The sequence below is a fragment of the Pangasianodon hypophthalmus genome, chromosome 4 (assembly GCF_027358585.1).
Source record: "Pangasianodon hypophthalmus isolate fPanHyp1 chromosome 4, fPanHyp1.pri, whole genome shotgun sequence".
NCBI lineage: Eukaryota > Metazoa > Chordata > Actinopteri > Siluriformes > Pangasiidae > Pangasianodon > Pangasianodon hypophthalmus.
In genome coordinates, this window is record NC_069713.1 from 18,643,562 (window position 1) to 18,659,670 (window position 16,109).

Here is a 16,109-nt window from a genome sequence, read left to right on the forward strand (position 1 = left end):
AAAAGACTACTGACATACATTAAGAGTTGCCATGATGAAATTCATGCAAGTTGGATCAGCCTGTAATTTAGATTTTTTACTTTGATTTTTGATGTGATTTTGAATCCAGCCCTCAGTGTGCTGATGACTTTGGCTTCCATTGACCATTGTGGCATCATTTTGTTCTCAACAAATTACACAATGTCTATAAGTAAGATTTTCAACTTGAATATTTCGTTCATCGAGATCCAATGTGTGATTTAAGTGTTCCCTTAATTTTTAAATATGGTATATACACTATATGGCCACACCTGTATGGGCTTGTGGACATCCCATTCCAAAACCATTAATATGGAGTCCCTCCCCCTCTTCCCCCACAGCTATAACAGCCTCTATTCCTCTGTGAAGGCTTTCTACATGGAGTCTGTTTGTGGGAATTTGTGCCCATTCAGTCAAGAGAGCGTTATTGAGGTCAGTCACTGATGTTGGCCAAGAGGTCCTGGCTCTCAATCAATGTTCCAATTCATCCCAAAGGTGTTCAGTGGGGTTGAGGTCAGGGCTCTGTGCAGGCCACTGGACCTCCTCCACATCAAACTCATCAAATTATATCTTTATGGGGTCAATTTGTGCACAGGGGCATAGTCATGCTGGAGCAAGAAAGGGCCTTTCCCAAACTGTTGCCACAAAGTTGGAAGCATACAACAGTCTAAAATGTCTTTGTATGCTGTAGCATTAACATTACCCTTCACTGGAACTAAGCGGCCTAACCTAAACTCTGAAAACAGCCCAGACCATTATCCCACCTCCACCATACGTTACTATTTGCACTATGCGTTCCGGTAGGTAGTGTTCTCCAGGGAACACATTTCCACTGCTCCAGAGTCCAGTGTGTTTATGGACTGTTTGTGTTCCTGAGTGTATGTTCCAAAGTACAATGAGCCAAAGTACAGGGCAAAAACTACATTACATACACACACATACACACACATTATATATATATATATATATATATATATATATATATATATAATGTGTGTGTGTGTGTGTGTGTGTGTGTGTGTGTATATATATATATATATATATATATAAAATTATTCAGGCATTAATATCATTATTCAGGCTCCAAGGATATTCCTCCCCAGACCATTACTGACCCACCGTCAAACCGGTCAAGCTGGATGATGTTGCAGACAGCATAACGTTCCCCACAGCATTTCCAAACTCTTTCACGTCTGTCACATATGCTCAGTGTGAACCTGCTCTCATCTGTGAAGAGAATGGGGTGCCAATGGTGAACCTGCCAACTCTGGCCACAGGTCTCACTAGAGGACATCGGGCCCTCATGCCACCCTCATGGAGTCTGTTTCTGACAGTTTGGTCACAAACATGCACACCAGTAGCCTGCTGGAGGTCATTTTGTAGGGCTCTGGCAGTGCTCCTCCTGTTCCTCCTCGCACAAAGGAGCAGATCCTGCTGGTCCTGCTGCTGAGTTGTTGCCCTTCTACGGCCCTGTCCAGCTTTCCTTGTGTAACGGCCCGTCTCCCGATATCTCCTCCATGCTCTTGAAATTGTGCTGGGAGACACACCAAACCTACTTGCAACGGCATGTATGGATGTGCCATCCTGGAGGAGCTGGACTACCTGTGCAACCTGATTGGGTTGCAGATACTGCCTCATGCTACAAGTAGTGACAAGGACCCTAACAAAACACAAAAATAGAGACAAATCAGTCAGGAAGGATAAGGACAGATATACCTGAAGTTATATATATATATATATATATATATATATATATATATATATATATATATATATATATATATATATATATATATATATATGTACAGTTAGGTCCGGAAGTTTTTGGACAATGATGGAGTTTTTGTGATTTTGCCTTTATACACCACCACAATGGATTTGAAATAAAACAATCAAGATGTGATCGAAGTGTAGACTTTCAGCTTTATTTTAAGAAGTTCCACAAAAATATGGCATTTACCATTTAGGAATTACAGCCATTTTAAGCAAAGTACTTCCATTTTCAGGGGCTCAAAGGTATTTGGACAAAGTGACATAATTGTAAATATAACCATAATTTTATTACTTGGATGAAAATCCTTTGCAGTCAGTGACTGCCTGAAGTCTGGAGCCCATGGACATCACCAAGTTTCCACTGAGTTTAATCCCTGGAGATGCTTTGCCAGGCCTTCACTGCAGCCACCTTCAGTTGCTGCTTGTTTGTGGGTCTTTCTGCCTTCAGTCTTGTCTTCAGTAAGTGAAAAGCATGCTCTTATTGGGTTGAGATCAGGTGACTGACTTGGCCATTGAAGAATATTCCATTTCTTTGCCTTCAAAAAGTCTTCAGTTGCTTCCGTGGTATGTTTAGTGTCATTATCCACCTGGACTGTGAAGCAGCATCCTATCAGTTTTGTAGCGTTTGGCTGAATGTGAGCAGAGAATATAGCCCTATACACCTCAGAATTCATCTTGCTACTTCTGTCAGCAGTCACATCATCAATAAACACCAGTGAGCCTGTTCCATTGGCAGCCATACATGCCATAACACTTCCTCCACCATGTCTGACACATGATGTGGTATACTTTGGATCATGAGCTGTTCCTTTCTTTCGCCATACTTTTCTCTTCCCATCATTATGGTACAAGTTAATCTTGGTTTCATCAGTCCAAAGAATCTTATTCCAAAACATGGGAGGCTTTTTTAGATGTTTTCTGGCAAAGTCTAATCTGGCATTCCTGTTCTTGAATGTTACCAGTGGTTTGCACCTTGTAGTAAACCCTCTGCATTTACATTCATGAAGGCGTCTCTTGATTGTAGATTTTGACAATGATACACCTACCTTCTCCAGAGTATTCTTTACTTCTGTTGATGTTGTGAAGGGGTTTTTCTTCACCAAGGAAAGGATTCTGCAATCATCCACTTTAGTTGTCTTTCGTGGTCTTCCAGGCCTTTTGGTGTTGCTGAGCTCGCCAGTGCATTCCTTCTTTTTAAGAATGTACCCAACTGTTGATTTGGCCACTCTTAAAGTTTCTTCTATCTCTCTGATAGGTCTCTTTTGTTTTTTCATCCTAATGATGGCCTCCTTCACTTCCATTGAGATCTCCTTGGACTTCATATTGGTAGCTCCATTTGAACAGCTGCCAACTCAATACCTGATATCAACTCCGGACCTTTTATCTGCTTAATTTGTCTTGAAGTAACAAGGGAATTGCCCGCATCTGGTCAATTAACTTCTTGTCAGTCAATTGTCCAAATACCTTTGAGCCCCTGAAAATGGAGGTACTTTGCTTAAAATGGCTGTAATTCCTAAATGGTAAATGCCATAGTTTTGTGGAACCTCTTAAAATAAAGCTGAAAGTCTACACTTCGATCACATCTTGATTGTTTTATTTCAAATCCATTGTGGTGGTATATATATATATATATATATATATATATATATATATATATATATATATATATAATTTCAGGGATATCAGTCTGTCCTTATCCTTCCTGACTGATTTGTCTCCAGTTTTGTGTTTTGTGTTATATATATATATTAATTCATGTATTATTGTAGGATCCATGATGCAGTCAGAAAGGTAAATAATATTGCAGGATCACTAGTTTCTTGGGCATAGTGAGAGCCAGCTTAGCTCTCGTTAGTAGGGAATGCAATGTATGTCAAAGTTTTGATAACTTATTGGATATGGGGAGAATATAGACCTATTTAAATTCCACCTATATTATTGCCTTATTAAGCAGTACAGGTAATTCATGTAATATGCGCTTTAAATAACACCAAAATCTTGGCAAACCAGCCCAATTATCTCCACCAGCTAAAGCACAAACTCAACCAAAGCATCAACCAAACTCATCCTCTTTCCATCTGTCAGCATTGTCCGTCCATGCTGCTGTTCTGCATTCGATTTAAAGCGGAAGTGAGAAGTCTAATCACGGAATTACGTCATTTCCGACATCGGCGCTTGTTTTGAGAAGAAACATGGACGACTCAGCGAAAACTTGTCTGTTGTTTGCGCTCTCTGAGCACAGAAAGCTCATGAACAGATTCATAGTCCACGTCAATGAAGAGTTGGAAGAACAAAAAAAGCGCACAAGGTACTGTTTTCGTCTTTTATGTGTTATAATTTTTAAGCAAATTGCGCTAGACTGAGTGAGTGAACTGAGTAGTATGTTTGTTAACAATACATCGGCCATTCTTCAGTTCAGTAATATGAATGTATCTAAGCGAAACAAGCATCAGTATTAGAAATGTTTTTCTTCATGTAAACTGATTATTGTAAGTCGCCATGGGAGCCATTAACTCTGTAAGAGGCTGCTCTTGTAAGCTCACTCAGTTGCATACGATTGTACAGACTCCACACTTTTTCATCTTTTTTTTCTTTTCTTTTGCAACTACACATCAGAGTGACGAGGTAGGATTTAGATTTATGGTTTCAGTCAACTGCATTTCAAGCCCTGATTTGTTCACTTTCAACCAAGCAACTTTAAAATATAAGCCAATATTCCCTGACTGAAACTCTGAAAGTGTCATCTGTTGCTGCTTGTAGAATCTCCTTCTGTATTTACTCACTTTACACAAGCAAATGTGTTTGCCTTCTTATTTGTAGTACTAATTCATTGAGTTCCCCAATGAATAAGTAACATAAAATTCAATGATGAAGGCCGACTGTGTAAAACGCTGAAGCACTTGGAAGGTATACTGGCCTTATGATACAACATACTACTGAAGAACAACATACAAACATGTACATATTTGATAAAGTGTAGAACTGTTCATGTTTGCAATAAAAAAATCGTCATATTGGCAATATTTGAACAGCAGAGAATACTGATCTCATTTTGTGACGATTTTTTATCTCCTCCTTAGGATAGCAACAGCTGCTATGCTCCGCTCGCCACATAGAGTGACCCTGAAGACTGGGACGAAATGGGAAGTCATGCCGAACATGGATGACGACACTTTTTTTCATCCTTTCAGAGTCACCAAAAGACAGTTTGATTTTCTCCTGTTGGTGCTGCAGCAGCAGGGGCTGAAAAGGCAAAAAGCTCGAGGTCAGCCAACAGTACCTGTAAGAATGAAGGTCTTGATGTTTCTGTGGTACATGGCGAACCAGAACGGCTTCAGAGACATCTCAGATAAATTTGACGTCTCTGAGTCAACAGCACATAAGTCTGTTTTGGAAGTGCTTGGCATTTTTTCCACGCTAGGGCCATCCTTCATCTCCTGGCCAAATGCAGGTAGAAAAAAAGCGTCCTCGGCTGCTTTCCACAAGCTGTGTGGCCTCGACAGAATCATTGGCGCAATTGATGGGTGCCACATCAAGATAAATCGACCAAACATAAGAGGAGGAGACTACATGAACAGACAATCATTTTATTCTGTCCTCCTTCAGGGGATTGTTGATGAGAAAGGGCGATTTATTGACATATTTGTTGGACCACCAGGCAAAGTTGATGATGCCAGAATGTTGAGGGCTTCCAACTTTTATGCAGACTGGCAGGAGAAAATGGGTGAATACAGTTTGCTTGGAGACAGTGCCTACAGTGGGCAAGCTGACCCGTTTATCATCACTCCAAAGTGTGATAACGGGGCCCTCACTGAAGATGACCAGCTCCAAAACTCCAGAATCAGCTCTGGGAGGGTGGTCATAGACCAAGCATTTGGAAGGATGAAGTGCAAGTGGAGGCGAGTGAGAGACTTGCAGAACACCCGCCTTGAAAATGTGGTGATGATTATTATGGCAGCCTGTTTCCTCCACAACATGTGTATAGGTGACAATGAAATGTGTGAGGAGCACCCACAAGGCTGTCCAAGACAGGCAGATGACAATGTTTAGGCCTGGTCTACATTTGTATCATGTCTGTTTATTTTATGCACAGTTGATAATACAATTAAAAGCATTATTATGTAAATGTGCTGTGTATGGATTTGCATGCTACATTCATTAATTTGATTTGCTTATTACATGATTACCCTTGCCACAATGAAGTTTGAACCTGAGGGGTAACTCGATAAACCAGGCTTTTTCCATCAATTTTGGTTCCACAAATGAAGTTAATCGTAAACCCTGCTGAGTTACTATGGCACCATCTGTATTTGAGACGATCCCGCTCCATGTCCAGTTAGTTTTGAAGCTTTAGCTTAACTTGATAAATTCTTTTGGCCATGCCTGGTGCTTTTGTAGTCCCGTCGGGCGCTAACAGTTCTCATTGACATTTGAAGAGCAACAGCTTACCATTTTGTCAAGAATGACTGAAAATGACATTATTTGGTAATCTGGGTACATCATTTCACTGGCTTAGTCCTTTACATTCATCCTCAGTAACAGATTTATAAGATTATTTATTTGTAGCATACTTATTCATGGCATCAATAAATCACATTTCAATAACAAGAATTTAATAAAACAAAACAAAAAAAAACTTCTCCAAATCCAGTATCAACATATCCTAATTGTATGCAGACACAGCAGACTGAGTAAAATCGACTACACAATAAGATGTTGGCCGGAGTAACATCCTACAATTAATTTCTTACAGCAATAACAAGGTTTAGGAAAATGTGCAATATTTTCCAAATTCAGAATCAATCTCTTCTAAAAGTAATTTAACAACAGCTTAACACAGCGGAAAAATACCATCAGTCTCTAAAATTATATAAACACAATGTGCAGAATAAAAATCTGTACTTAAATTAATCCAGTTGCCTCAAGTGTGTGATTTTGTCATGGTCTACTATTTGTACTTTTTACCTGAGATCAAGTTTGTATTAAGCACGTTCATTTGGACTATAGAATCAATTTAAAGTCTTTCGTATTATTTATTTGTTTCTTCTCATTATATGTTCTTACACTTTTATTAGCTTGCTTTGTGGAATACCCCTGTTCTCAACTGGTGCAGAAACTATTATAGGTGAATTATATAACAATAACATGGGGTCACTCTGCATAAAGGCTATAGAACACAACAAAACATAATTTCAAATTAAGGAATCATTCTCAAAGTGAACACAACACACCTGATATTTTGTAAACATATTAACACTTTTACTTCTTGTTTTCAGAATGGGGTCAGGAATTTAACCCGACAATAGAACAGGTTACAGTTATAAAAACAAACCTGACTCTACAGCCTTTTTGGTAAAGTGGAAAAAAATTAACATAAAATAAGTAGAACATGATGTAAAGGTATTGATGTGCACACATTATAACTAAATTAGTCATACATTACATGGTTTACGGCTATGCTAGGACCAAAAAAGATTAAGAACAAGAAAACACAAGTAGTAGTACACGTGGAAAAAAGTATTACCAGAATCTCAGAGTATGTGTTGTGTGTGTGCACACGGAGGTGGTCACATTTTCTCCAAGAATTTGCGCATTAGCTCCTCAAACCCCTTCTGGGCAGATTTCATCTGGGCCAGAATTTCCTCGTGGCGCCGCTGACTAGCTGCCTCAGATTCCCTTAAAAAGTCCAGAAGAGTTGAATAGTCCTCTTCTGTCCTTCTCCGCTTGCGCAGAGGTTGTGTTGGTGAAGCTGGTCTTGTAGATGTTTGCCTTGCTGCAGACGAGTCTCTTTGACAGTCAATACTCAACGCCTTTCGTCTGCGTCCCACTACACCTTGCACCGTGCCAACAGCAGGGAAGTCGATGTCATGATGGCCATCCAACAGCTCTTCCATCTCAGTGAAAAACTGGAACCGTGTTTTTATTTGACTACTTGTACTATTATGTTCTAGGACTTTCTTGTATCCATCCTCAAGGGTGTACCATTTTCTAGCCACCTTACTTGGGTCGAAGGTCTCCATAAAGTGTTTGGAGAGTTTATTAGCCATATCCATCCATAGGTTTTTCTTTTGGCCTTTAGCAGACTTCAGTCGGTAATTCAGCTCCTTAAAAGTTCTCGGGAGACCTCTGCCATCTGCCTCCAACTGGTTGCGGATCAAATCAATCAGAAAGCGTGTTTGCTCTTTATTAAAAGATTCATTTGGTGGCAAGGGTTCAGCTGAGGGAGATGTTTCTGCCTCCAGATTGTTTTCTATAAGAGCAGAACAATCAGAGACATACATCAGTAACTGTTCTTGAAGAAAAGCACAACATTATATTCTAAGGCACCTTTCATCCAGACAATATATACTGATCTGATATATTACCACAAGGTAACAACAAAGTACTGTTACAGTCTTTACAAATGCCAACTAGAGTCCAGTAACAAGTTTACTTTTTCAAAACTCGATACTCACTAACACTCTTTGTGGACCAAACAGTTTTTCATCATTTTGTCAAAAAATAAAAAGGCATTCTGTTAACATTTTCAAAATTCTTGCATTTATTGTCCACTCAAACTCCCACCAGCAAAACTATTCAGTCCAACTGTAGAAAATAAATTCTTACACTGTTCAAATATAATTAACAAGAAGTTCAAAACCAGTTTCTATATCAAACTAACAGCAATTTGTTAATGTATAGCAAATGACTATTTATAATTCAAAACAATAAGAAAGCAAAGAAGTATTTACTACCTGAAGTATTTACATAAGCTAGTGTGCAGTAATGACACAGTGTTCAGTAATCTCAGAGTATGTGTTGTGTGCACACAGGTGGTCACATTTTCTCCAACAAAGTGTTCAGTAATGACATAGTGTTGGGTAATACAGTGTTCAGTAATGACAGTGTTGAGTAATGGCACAGTGCTCAATAATACTGTGTTCAATAATATTGTGTTCAGTAATGACACAGGGCTCAGTAATGACATGGTGTTCAGTAATATTATGTTCAGTAATGACTCTGTGCTCAGTAATACTGTGTTCAGTAATGACTCTGTGCTCAGTAATATTGTGTTCAGTAATGACTCTGTTCAGTAATGACTCAGTGCTCAGTAATGACTCAGTGCTCAGTAATGACTCTGTGCTCAGTAATGACTCTGTGCTCAGTAATGACTCGGTGCTCAGTAATGACTCGGTGCTCAGTAATGACTCTCTGTTCAGTAATGACTCTCTTTTCAGTAATGACTCTCTGTTCAGTAATGACTCTCTGTTCAGTAATGACTCAGTGCACAGTAATGACTCTCTTTTCAGTAATGACTCAGTGCTCAGTAATGACTCACTGCTCAGTAATGACTCAGTGCTCAGTAATGACTGTTCAGTAATGACTCAGTGCTCAGTAATGACTGTTCAGTAATGACTCAGTGCTCAGTAATGACTGTTCAGTAATGACTCAGTGCTCAGTAATGACTCAGTGCTCAGTAATGACTGTTCAGTAATGACTCAGTGCTCAGTAATGACTCAGTGTTCAGTAATGACTCTCTGTTCAGTAATGACTCAGTGCTCAGTAATGACTCAGTGTTCAGTAATGACTCTCTGTTCAGTACTGACTCAGTGATCAGTAATGACTCACTGCTCAGTAATGACTCAGTGCTCAGTAATGACTCTCTGTTCAGTACTGACTCTCTGTTCAGTAATGACTCAGTGCTCAGTAATGACTCAGTGTTCAGTAATGACTCTCTGTTCAGTACTGACTCAGTGATCAGTAATGACTCACTGCTCAGTAATGACTCAGTGCTCAGTAATGACTGTTCAGTAATGACTCAGTGCTCAGTAATGACTGTTCAGTAATGACTCAGTGCTCAGTAATGACTCAGTGCTCAGTAATGACTCAGTGCTCAGTAATGACTGTTCAGTAATGACTCGGTGCTCAGTAATGACTCGGTGCTCAGTAATGACTCAGTGCTCAGTAATGACTCAGTGTTCAGTAATGACTCAGTGCTCAGTAATGACTCAGTGCTCAGTAATGACTGTTCAGTAATGACTCAGTGCTCAGTAATGACTCAGTGTTCAGTAATGACTCTCTGTTCAGTAATGACTCAGTGCTCAGTAATGACTCAGTGTTCAGTAATGACTCTCTGTTCAGTAATGACTCAGTGCTCAGTAATGACTCAGTGCTCAGTAATGACTCAGTGCTCAGTAATGACTCAGTGTTCAGTAATGACTCTCTGTTCAGTAATGACTCAGTGTTTAGTACTGACTCAGTGCTCAGTAATGACTCAGTGCTCAGTAATGACTGTTCAGTAATGACTCAGTGCTCAGTAATGACTCAGTGCTCAGTAATGACTCTCTGTTCAGTAATGACTCAGTGTTTAGTACTGACTCACTGCTCAGTAATGACTGTTCAGTAATGACTCAGTGCTCAGTAATGACTCGGTGTTCAGTGATGACTCGGTGTTCAGTAATGACTCAGTGCTCAGTAATGACTCAGTGCTCAGTAATGACTCAGTGCTCAGTAATGACTGTTCAGTAATGACTCGGTGCTCAGTAATGACTCGGTGCTCAGTAATGACTCAGTGCTCAGTAATGACTCAGTGTTCAGTAATGACTCTCTGTTCAGTAATGACTCTCTGTTCAGTAATGACTCAGTGCTCAGTAATGACTCAGTGTTCAGTAATGACTCTCTGTTCAGTACTGACTCAGTGATCAGTAATGACTCACTGCTCAGTAATGACTCAGTGCTCAGTAATGACTGTTCAGTAATGACTCAGTGCTCAGTAATGACTGTTCAGTAATGACTCGGTGCTCAGTAATGACTCGGTGCTCAGTAATGACTCAGTGTTCAGTAATGACTCAGTGTTCAGTAATGACTCTCTGTTCAGTAATGACTCAGTGCTCAGTAATGACTCAGTGTTCAGTAATGACTCAGTGTTCAGTAATGACTCAGTGCTCAGTAATGACTCAGTGCTCAGTAATGACTGTTCAGTAATGACTCAGTGCTCAGTAATGACTCAGTGTTCAGTAATGACTCTCTGTTCAGTAATGACTCAGTGTTTAGTACTGACTCAGTGCTCAGTAATGACTCAGTGCTCAGTAATGACTGTTCAGTAATGACTCAGTGCTCAGTAATGACTCTCTGTTCAGTAATGACTCAGTGTTTAGTACTGACTCAGTGCTCAGTAATGACTCAGTGCTCAGTAATGACTGTTCAGTAATGACTCAGTGCTCAGTAATGACTCTCTGTTCAGTAATGACTCAGTGTTTAGTACTGACTCAGTGCTCAGTAATGACTCAGTGCTCAGTAATGACTCGGTGTTCAGTGATGACTCGGTGTTCAGTAATGACTCAGTGCTCAGTAATGACTGTTCAGTAATGACTCGGTGCTCAGTAATGACTGTTCAGTAATGACTCAGTGCTCAGTAATGACTCAGTGCTCAGTAATGACTCAGTGCTCAGTAATGACTGTTCAGTAATGACTCAGTGCTCAGTAATGACTCAGTGTTCAGTAATGACTCTCTGTTCAGTAATGACTCTCTGTTCAGTAATGACTCTCTGTTCAGTAATGACTCAGTGTTCAGTAATGACTCTCTGTTCAGTACTGACTCAGTGATCAGTAATGACTCACTGCTCAGTAATGACTCAGTGCTCAGTAATGACTGTTCAGTAATGACTCAGTGCTCAGTAATGACTGTTCAGTAATGACTCAGTGCTCAGTAATGACTCAGTGCTCAGTAATGACTCAGTGCTCAGTAATGACTGTTCAGTAATGACTCGGTGCTCAGTAATGACTCGGTGCTCAGTAATGACTCGGTGCTCAGTAATGACTCAGTGTTCAGTAATGACTCAGTGCTCAGTAATGACTCAGTGCTCAGTAATGACTGTTCAGTAATGACTCAGTGCTCAGTAATGACTCAGTGTTCAGTAATGACTCTCTGTTCAGTAATGACTCAGTGCTCAGTAATGACTCAGTGTTCAGTAATGACTCTCTGTTCAGTAATGACTCTCTGTTCAGTAATGACTCAGTGCTCAGTAATGACTCAGTGTTCAGTAATGACTCTCTGTTCAGTACTGACTCAGTGATCAGTAATGACTCACTGCTCAGTAATGACTCAGTGCTCAGTAATGACTGTTCAGTAATGACTCAGTGCTCAGTAATGACTGTTCAGTAATGACTCAGTGCTCAGTAATGACTCAGTGCTCAGTAATGACTCAGTGCTCAGTAATGACTGTTCAGTAATGACTCGGTGCTCAGTAATGACTCGGTGCTCAGTAATGACTCAGTGCTCAGTAATGACTGTTCAGTAATGACTCAGTGCTCAGTAATGACTCAGTGTTCAGTAATGACTCTCTGTTCAGTAATGACTCAGTGCTCAGTAATGACTCAGTGCTCAGTAATGACTGTTCAGTAATGACTCAGTGCTCAGTAATGACTCAGTGTTCAGTAATGACTCTCTGTTCAGTAATGACTCAGTGTTTAGTACTGACTCAGTGCTCAGTAATGACTCAGTGCTCAGTAATGACTGTTCAGTAATGACTCAGTGCTCAGTAATGACTCAGTGCTCAGTAATGACTCTCTGTTCAGTAATGACTCAGTGTTTAGTACTGACTCACTGCTCAGTAATGACTGTTCAGTAATGACTCAGTGCTCAGTAATGACTCGGTGTTCAGTGATGACTCGGTGTTCAGTAATGACTCAGTGCTCAGTAATGACTGTTCAGTAATGACTCGGTGCTCAGTAATGACTCAGTGCTCAGTAATGACTCTCTGTTCAGTAATGACTCGGTGCTCAGTAATGACTCAGTGCTCAGTAATGACTCTCTGTTCAGTAATGACTCAGTGCTCAGTAATGACTCGGTGCTCAGTAATGACTCGGTGTTCAGTAATGACTCAGTGTTCAGTAATGACTCAGTGCTCAGTGTGCTCTTATTAAACAGAAAACTACCACTGGTGTACTGAACAATGAGTGAGAGCCTCTCATGGTGTTTAGTTGTAGTGTACAGTTTTGTACAGATGAATGCTTTGGCCACGCTGTAACTGGGGGAAAATGTTGTATCCTGAAATAAATAAAAACTCACCAGCTACATACACAGTCACTCTCTCGGTCATGGTGTCGTCGATGTAGCACGCAGTGGTTTCGCGCGCTGCCTGCTGCAGCTGCTCAGTGAGAGGTATGCTCCTCTGTGTGTCCACGAACAGAGTCATTCCACTGTCTGCCAGCACTGGAGCATGTAAACACACACACACACACACACAGCGTTACACTCACACTCCAGAGTAACTACTGTCAACTACACTGAACTGCATGCAACATTTCACAACTGCACTACACCAACAGCAGCGAACAATAGCGGCTAGCCTTAGCAACAAGCTAGCCAGCTAACGTTAGTGATAGGAGTTATGATAACGCTGTTGATGCCGATGTTTATGTTCACCGCGCTCGGCATGCTCAGTGTTATAGATTTAACCGAGAACTGTGTGTGTGTTATATTAACTGGTTGAAACCAAATACTGCTTTAATCTCGTTTAAAAGTAAACAAGGACTACTTTACTGCGTTCGACTTACCTCGGAAGTAGGAGCTCGGAAATACGTCATTTTCGAGCTCCGTGTGGTTACCCGATCCGCGCCCTCTGTCCGATTTGCGCTGCGCATGCGCACACTTTTTTTTTTTTTTTTTTTTTTTAACTTTACGTCTCTACCTGATTTGTAACTCTTATATGTGTCATTTCACATTACACCACATTTTGTTTCATTTCAAAATAACTCGTACACAGTATGAATAAATTCGCAATTCCCGACCTAAATTCGTAAAACCCAAACAAAACGCCCCTCAACTCGGGATTTATAATAGTTATCGCGATAGCTCAAGAACAAGTGATCAGATGTTTGTAGGATTTATACATTTATCCTCCTCTTTGAAAATACATCACATTTATGAAATGATATAGGATAGACTAATAGGGCTATTTATTCAGACTTTTGAAATTGTAAATTTATATTTACAGAATGTAAACCTTCATATTTGTGAATTATAAAATATATTATAAATAAATCTATCCAATAATTTGAACCTTCAATGCAAACTCTCTGAGAATGGATGAGATATTATCAGCATTAGTCTAATTTGCAGTGAACTGACTAGGCCTAGTTATATAGCCCTATATATTATATATATTATACAAGTGAGCTAACTTTTTAGCAACCTTAGCTACTGGTTTAAACAATATAGGCCTAATATTTAGCTTGACAGTGCCCCTGTGACTAGTTATCTCAAGAGCCAAATTATTTTTTAGTAATATACTTGGCATTTGGCATACACCCTTATCCAGAGCGACTTACAATTATCTTATAGCATATACTTACTATATAGTAATATATAAGTATATAAAATATATAAGTATACTATATAGTAATATATAAGTAATATAAATTGTCTGTTAAATAAACTATAATCTGTTTTACAGCCTTTATGAACTAAGTCATTTTAAAATATATTAAATTCTTTGCCAATATGGTAATCAATCAAAAAAGTAAAGCTTGTCAGGCTACACAATGCATAATGTAACTGGAGATACAGGCTGACAGTAATGTCTGGGCAGAACCATGACGTCACGCGGCTAGTCCAACTGACCTGAGCAAGATAAACTTCATCATTAGCATACCACTGAGCAGGTTTGTCCTAAAAAAAACAGTGAAAAGATGAGTCAAATATTATAATCTTTACAGACCCTTATTCATTTATTCCACTAGACATCTGACTTTTATTGACGTACAAATGCAGTTACTAATTTATCCGCTAGAGGTCGTAGCATTGTTTAGCTCCATTTCCTGTCTCACTAGCACATACAGGTTAATGTCCTGTATTCATCCAGGCTAACATCGCACAACCCACTGAAAACAAAATGTCTATCACTGAAACATGAGCTGGAATTTGAGTTCAGAGTGTTGAAGGAGAAATGGACAGCAACGTGTTTCTTCTGGGAAATAAAACAGAAACACATTTGTTTAATTTGCTTTGGCTGTGCCTGAAAAATGTAATATTTGAAGGCACTGTAAAGCAGTCATGGGAACTCCAGCCAGTATCCGGGGAATTACAGACAAACCAGGTAAACGAGGTTTAACAGCTCTCAAACACCAGCAGTCTGCTCTCAGTCTGTCTCAATTAAACTGGTATATGGATACGTTTCATCGGATTAGACATTTATTGTGCTAAATCCATTGTAACGTCGTTTTTTCCCCCCCGAGCTCGGATCTAAAAGCGTTATAGTGCTTCAGCTCGGAAACATATGGACTCCCAGAACAAGGTCCTATTTACAGTATATGTGTAGTCTCTGAATCCCTTCCGATTAAGGAACAGAAATGATGTATAATGAAGGTCAGCTGTCATCTTCATCTTTGTTACATTAGTCTTATTATCGCGTTCGTAAATTTGGGCTGAAATCAGCGGAATTACGTTATAGAGCAGTTAAAAAAACCTTTTTCACAATTGAAAAGCTACATACCAAGTAAAAAAAAGTTTTTATCAAATAGAAAATAATGCAAAGGGAAATCTGTTTACCGTTGACCGAGCGCCGCCATATTGTTGTGACGTCAGCTTTGTTTATGGCAGAGAATTCGGGAAAAGCGGATGTTGTTCCCGACTTGGAATTCCGAGCTGAGTGACTGTTCCAGTCCACTTCTCCGCGTCGAAGGTCGGGTTTTTCCTAGTTCCGAGTACAATGGATTGCAGCGTTATAACGAATTTGTCAGACGGAATTGGTGAAAAAGCGCGCCATCTTCAGGCCGTGGTATATTGCTCTTGATGAAAGCACCCCCCCACCCCCACCCCTCCACTCACTCACTCACACACTCTCACACACACACTATTATAAGAAGTTAGTCTCCATCAGAAACATATCCTCATGGTACAGCAAATAGATCAGCGTTTAAGAATACTATCAAGCTACAATCATGTTAGAGAGGAGTTAGTATAACAGCAGTATGGACAGCAGAGGCCAGTATGGGCTACTGTACACAAACCCACAGACACTCTCCTGACCGCAGTGAGGTACTGTGCGCATAAACAGGCCTGTGCATGCTAGTAAATTACACACTACTCAATACCAAGATCAGATCAACACTGATCAGAAACATTGCAAAAAAGTTTCAGCCATGATCCTGCCAGGGGAGACTCCACTAAGAGCTAAAAAAAACCCTTTTCTGTGCAAACTATTCCATTTAATCACAAATAAAGCATATGACTAATTCCTTATAGTTGTATAACAAATGTATTATAATATTTCTGTGCTTAATAAACTGATTTATCCTTTTAATTAATCATGGTGACTTCCAGATTTGCATACATT

General features: G+C 39.8%; 2 protein-coding genes across 4 annotated transcripts; one reads left to right on the plus strand and one right to left on the minus strand.

The window, feature by feature from the left end:
• The first annotated feature begins 3,931 nt into the window (after window positions 1-3,931).
• LOC113540162 (uncharacterized) lies at window positions 3,932-6,702 on the plus strand. The gene is made up of 2 exons (XM_026936445.3): window positions 3,932-4,099; window positions 4,872-6,702. The coding sequence occupies exons 1-2, from the start codon at window positions 3,984-3,986 to the stop codon at window positions 5,839-5,841; spliced, it is 1,086 nt and encodes a 361-aa protein (XP_026792246.1). The 5' UTR covers window positions 3,932-3,983; the 3' UTR covers window positions 5,842-6,702.
• A 98-nt stretch (window positions 6,703-6,800) lies between these two features.
• LOC113540166 (uncharacterized) lies at window positions 6,801-15,458 on the minus strand. Of its 3 annotated transcripts, XM_053233619.1 has the most exons (4): window positions 15,323-15,445; window positions 14,396-14,443; window positions 12,842-12,985; window positions 6,801-8,041 (listed from the first exon to the last, which is right to left on the minus strand). In XM_053233619.1, exons 3-4 carry the CDS (start codon window positions 12,966-12,968, stop codon window positions 7,359-7,361), a joined length of 810 nt encoding a protein of 269 aa, XP_053089594.1. In that variant the 5' UTR covers window positions 12,969-12,985; window positions 14,396-14,443; window positions 15,323-15,445; the 3' UTR covers window positions 6,801-7,358. The 3 variants fall into 3 exon arrangements, with proteins under 3 accessions (XP_053089594.1, XP_053089595.1, XP_026792249.1); XM_053233620.1 differs by lacking the exon at window positions 14,396-14,443 and having other exon boundaries at window positions 15,323-15,458; XM_026936448.3 differs by lacking the exons at window positions 14,396-14,443; window positions 15,323-15,445 and adding an exon at window positions 13,330-14,382.
• Between the last annotated feature and the right edge of the window lie 651 nt (window positions 15,459-16,109).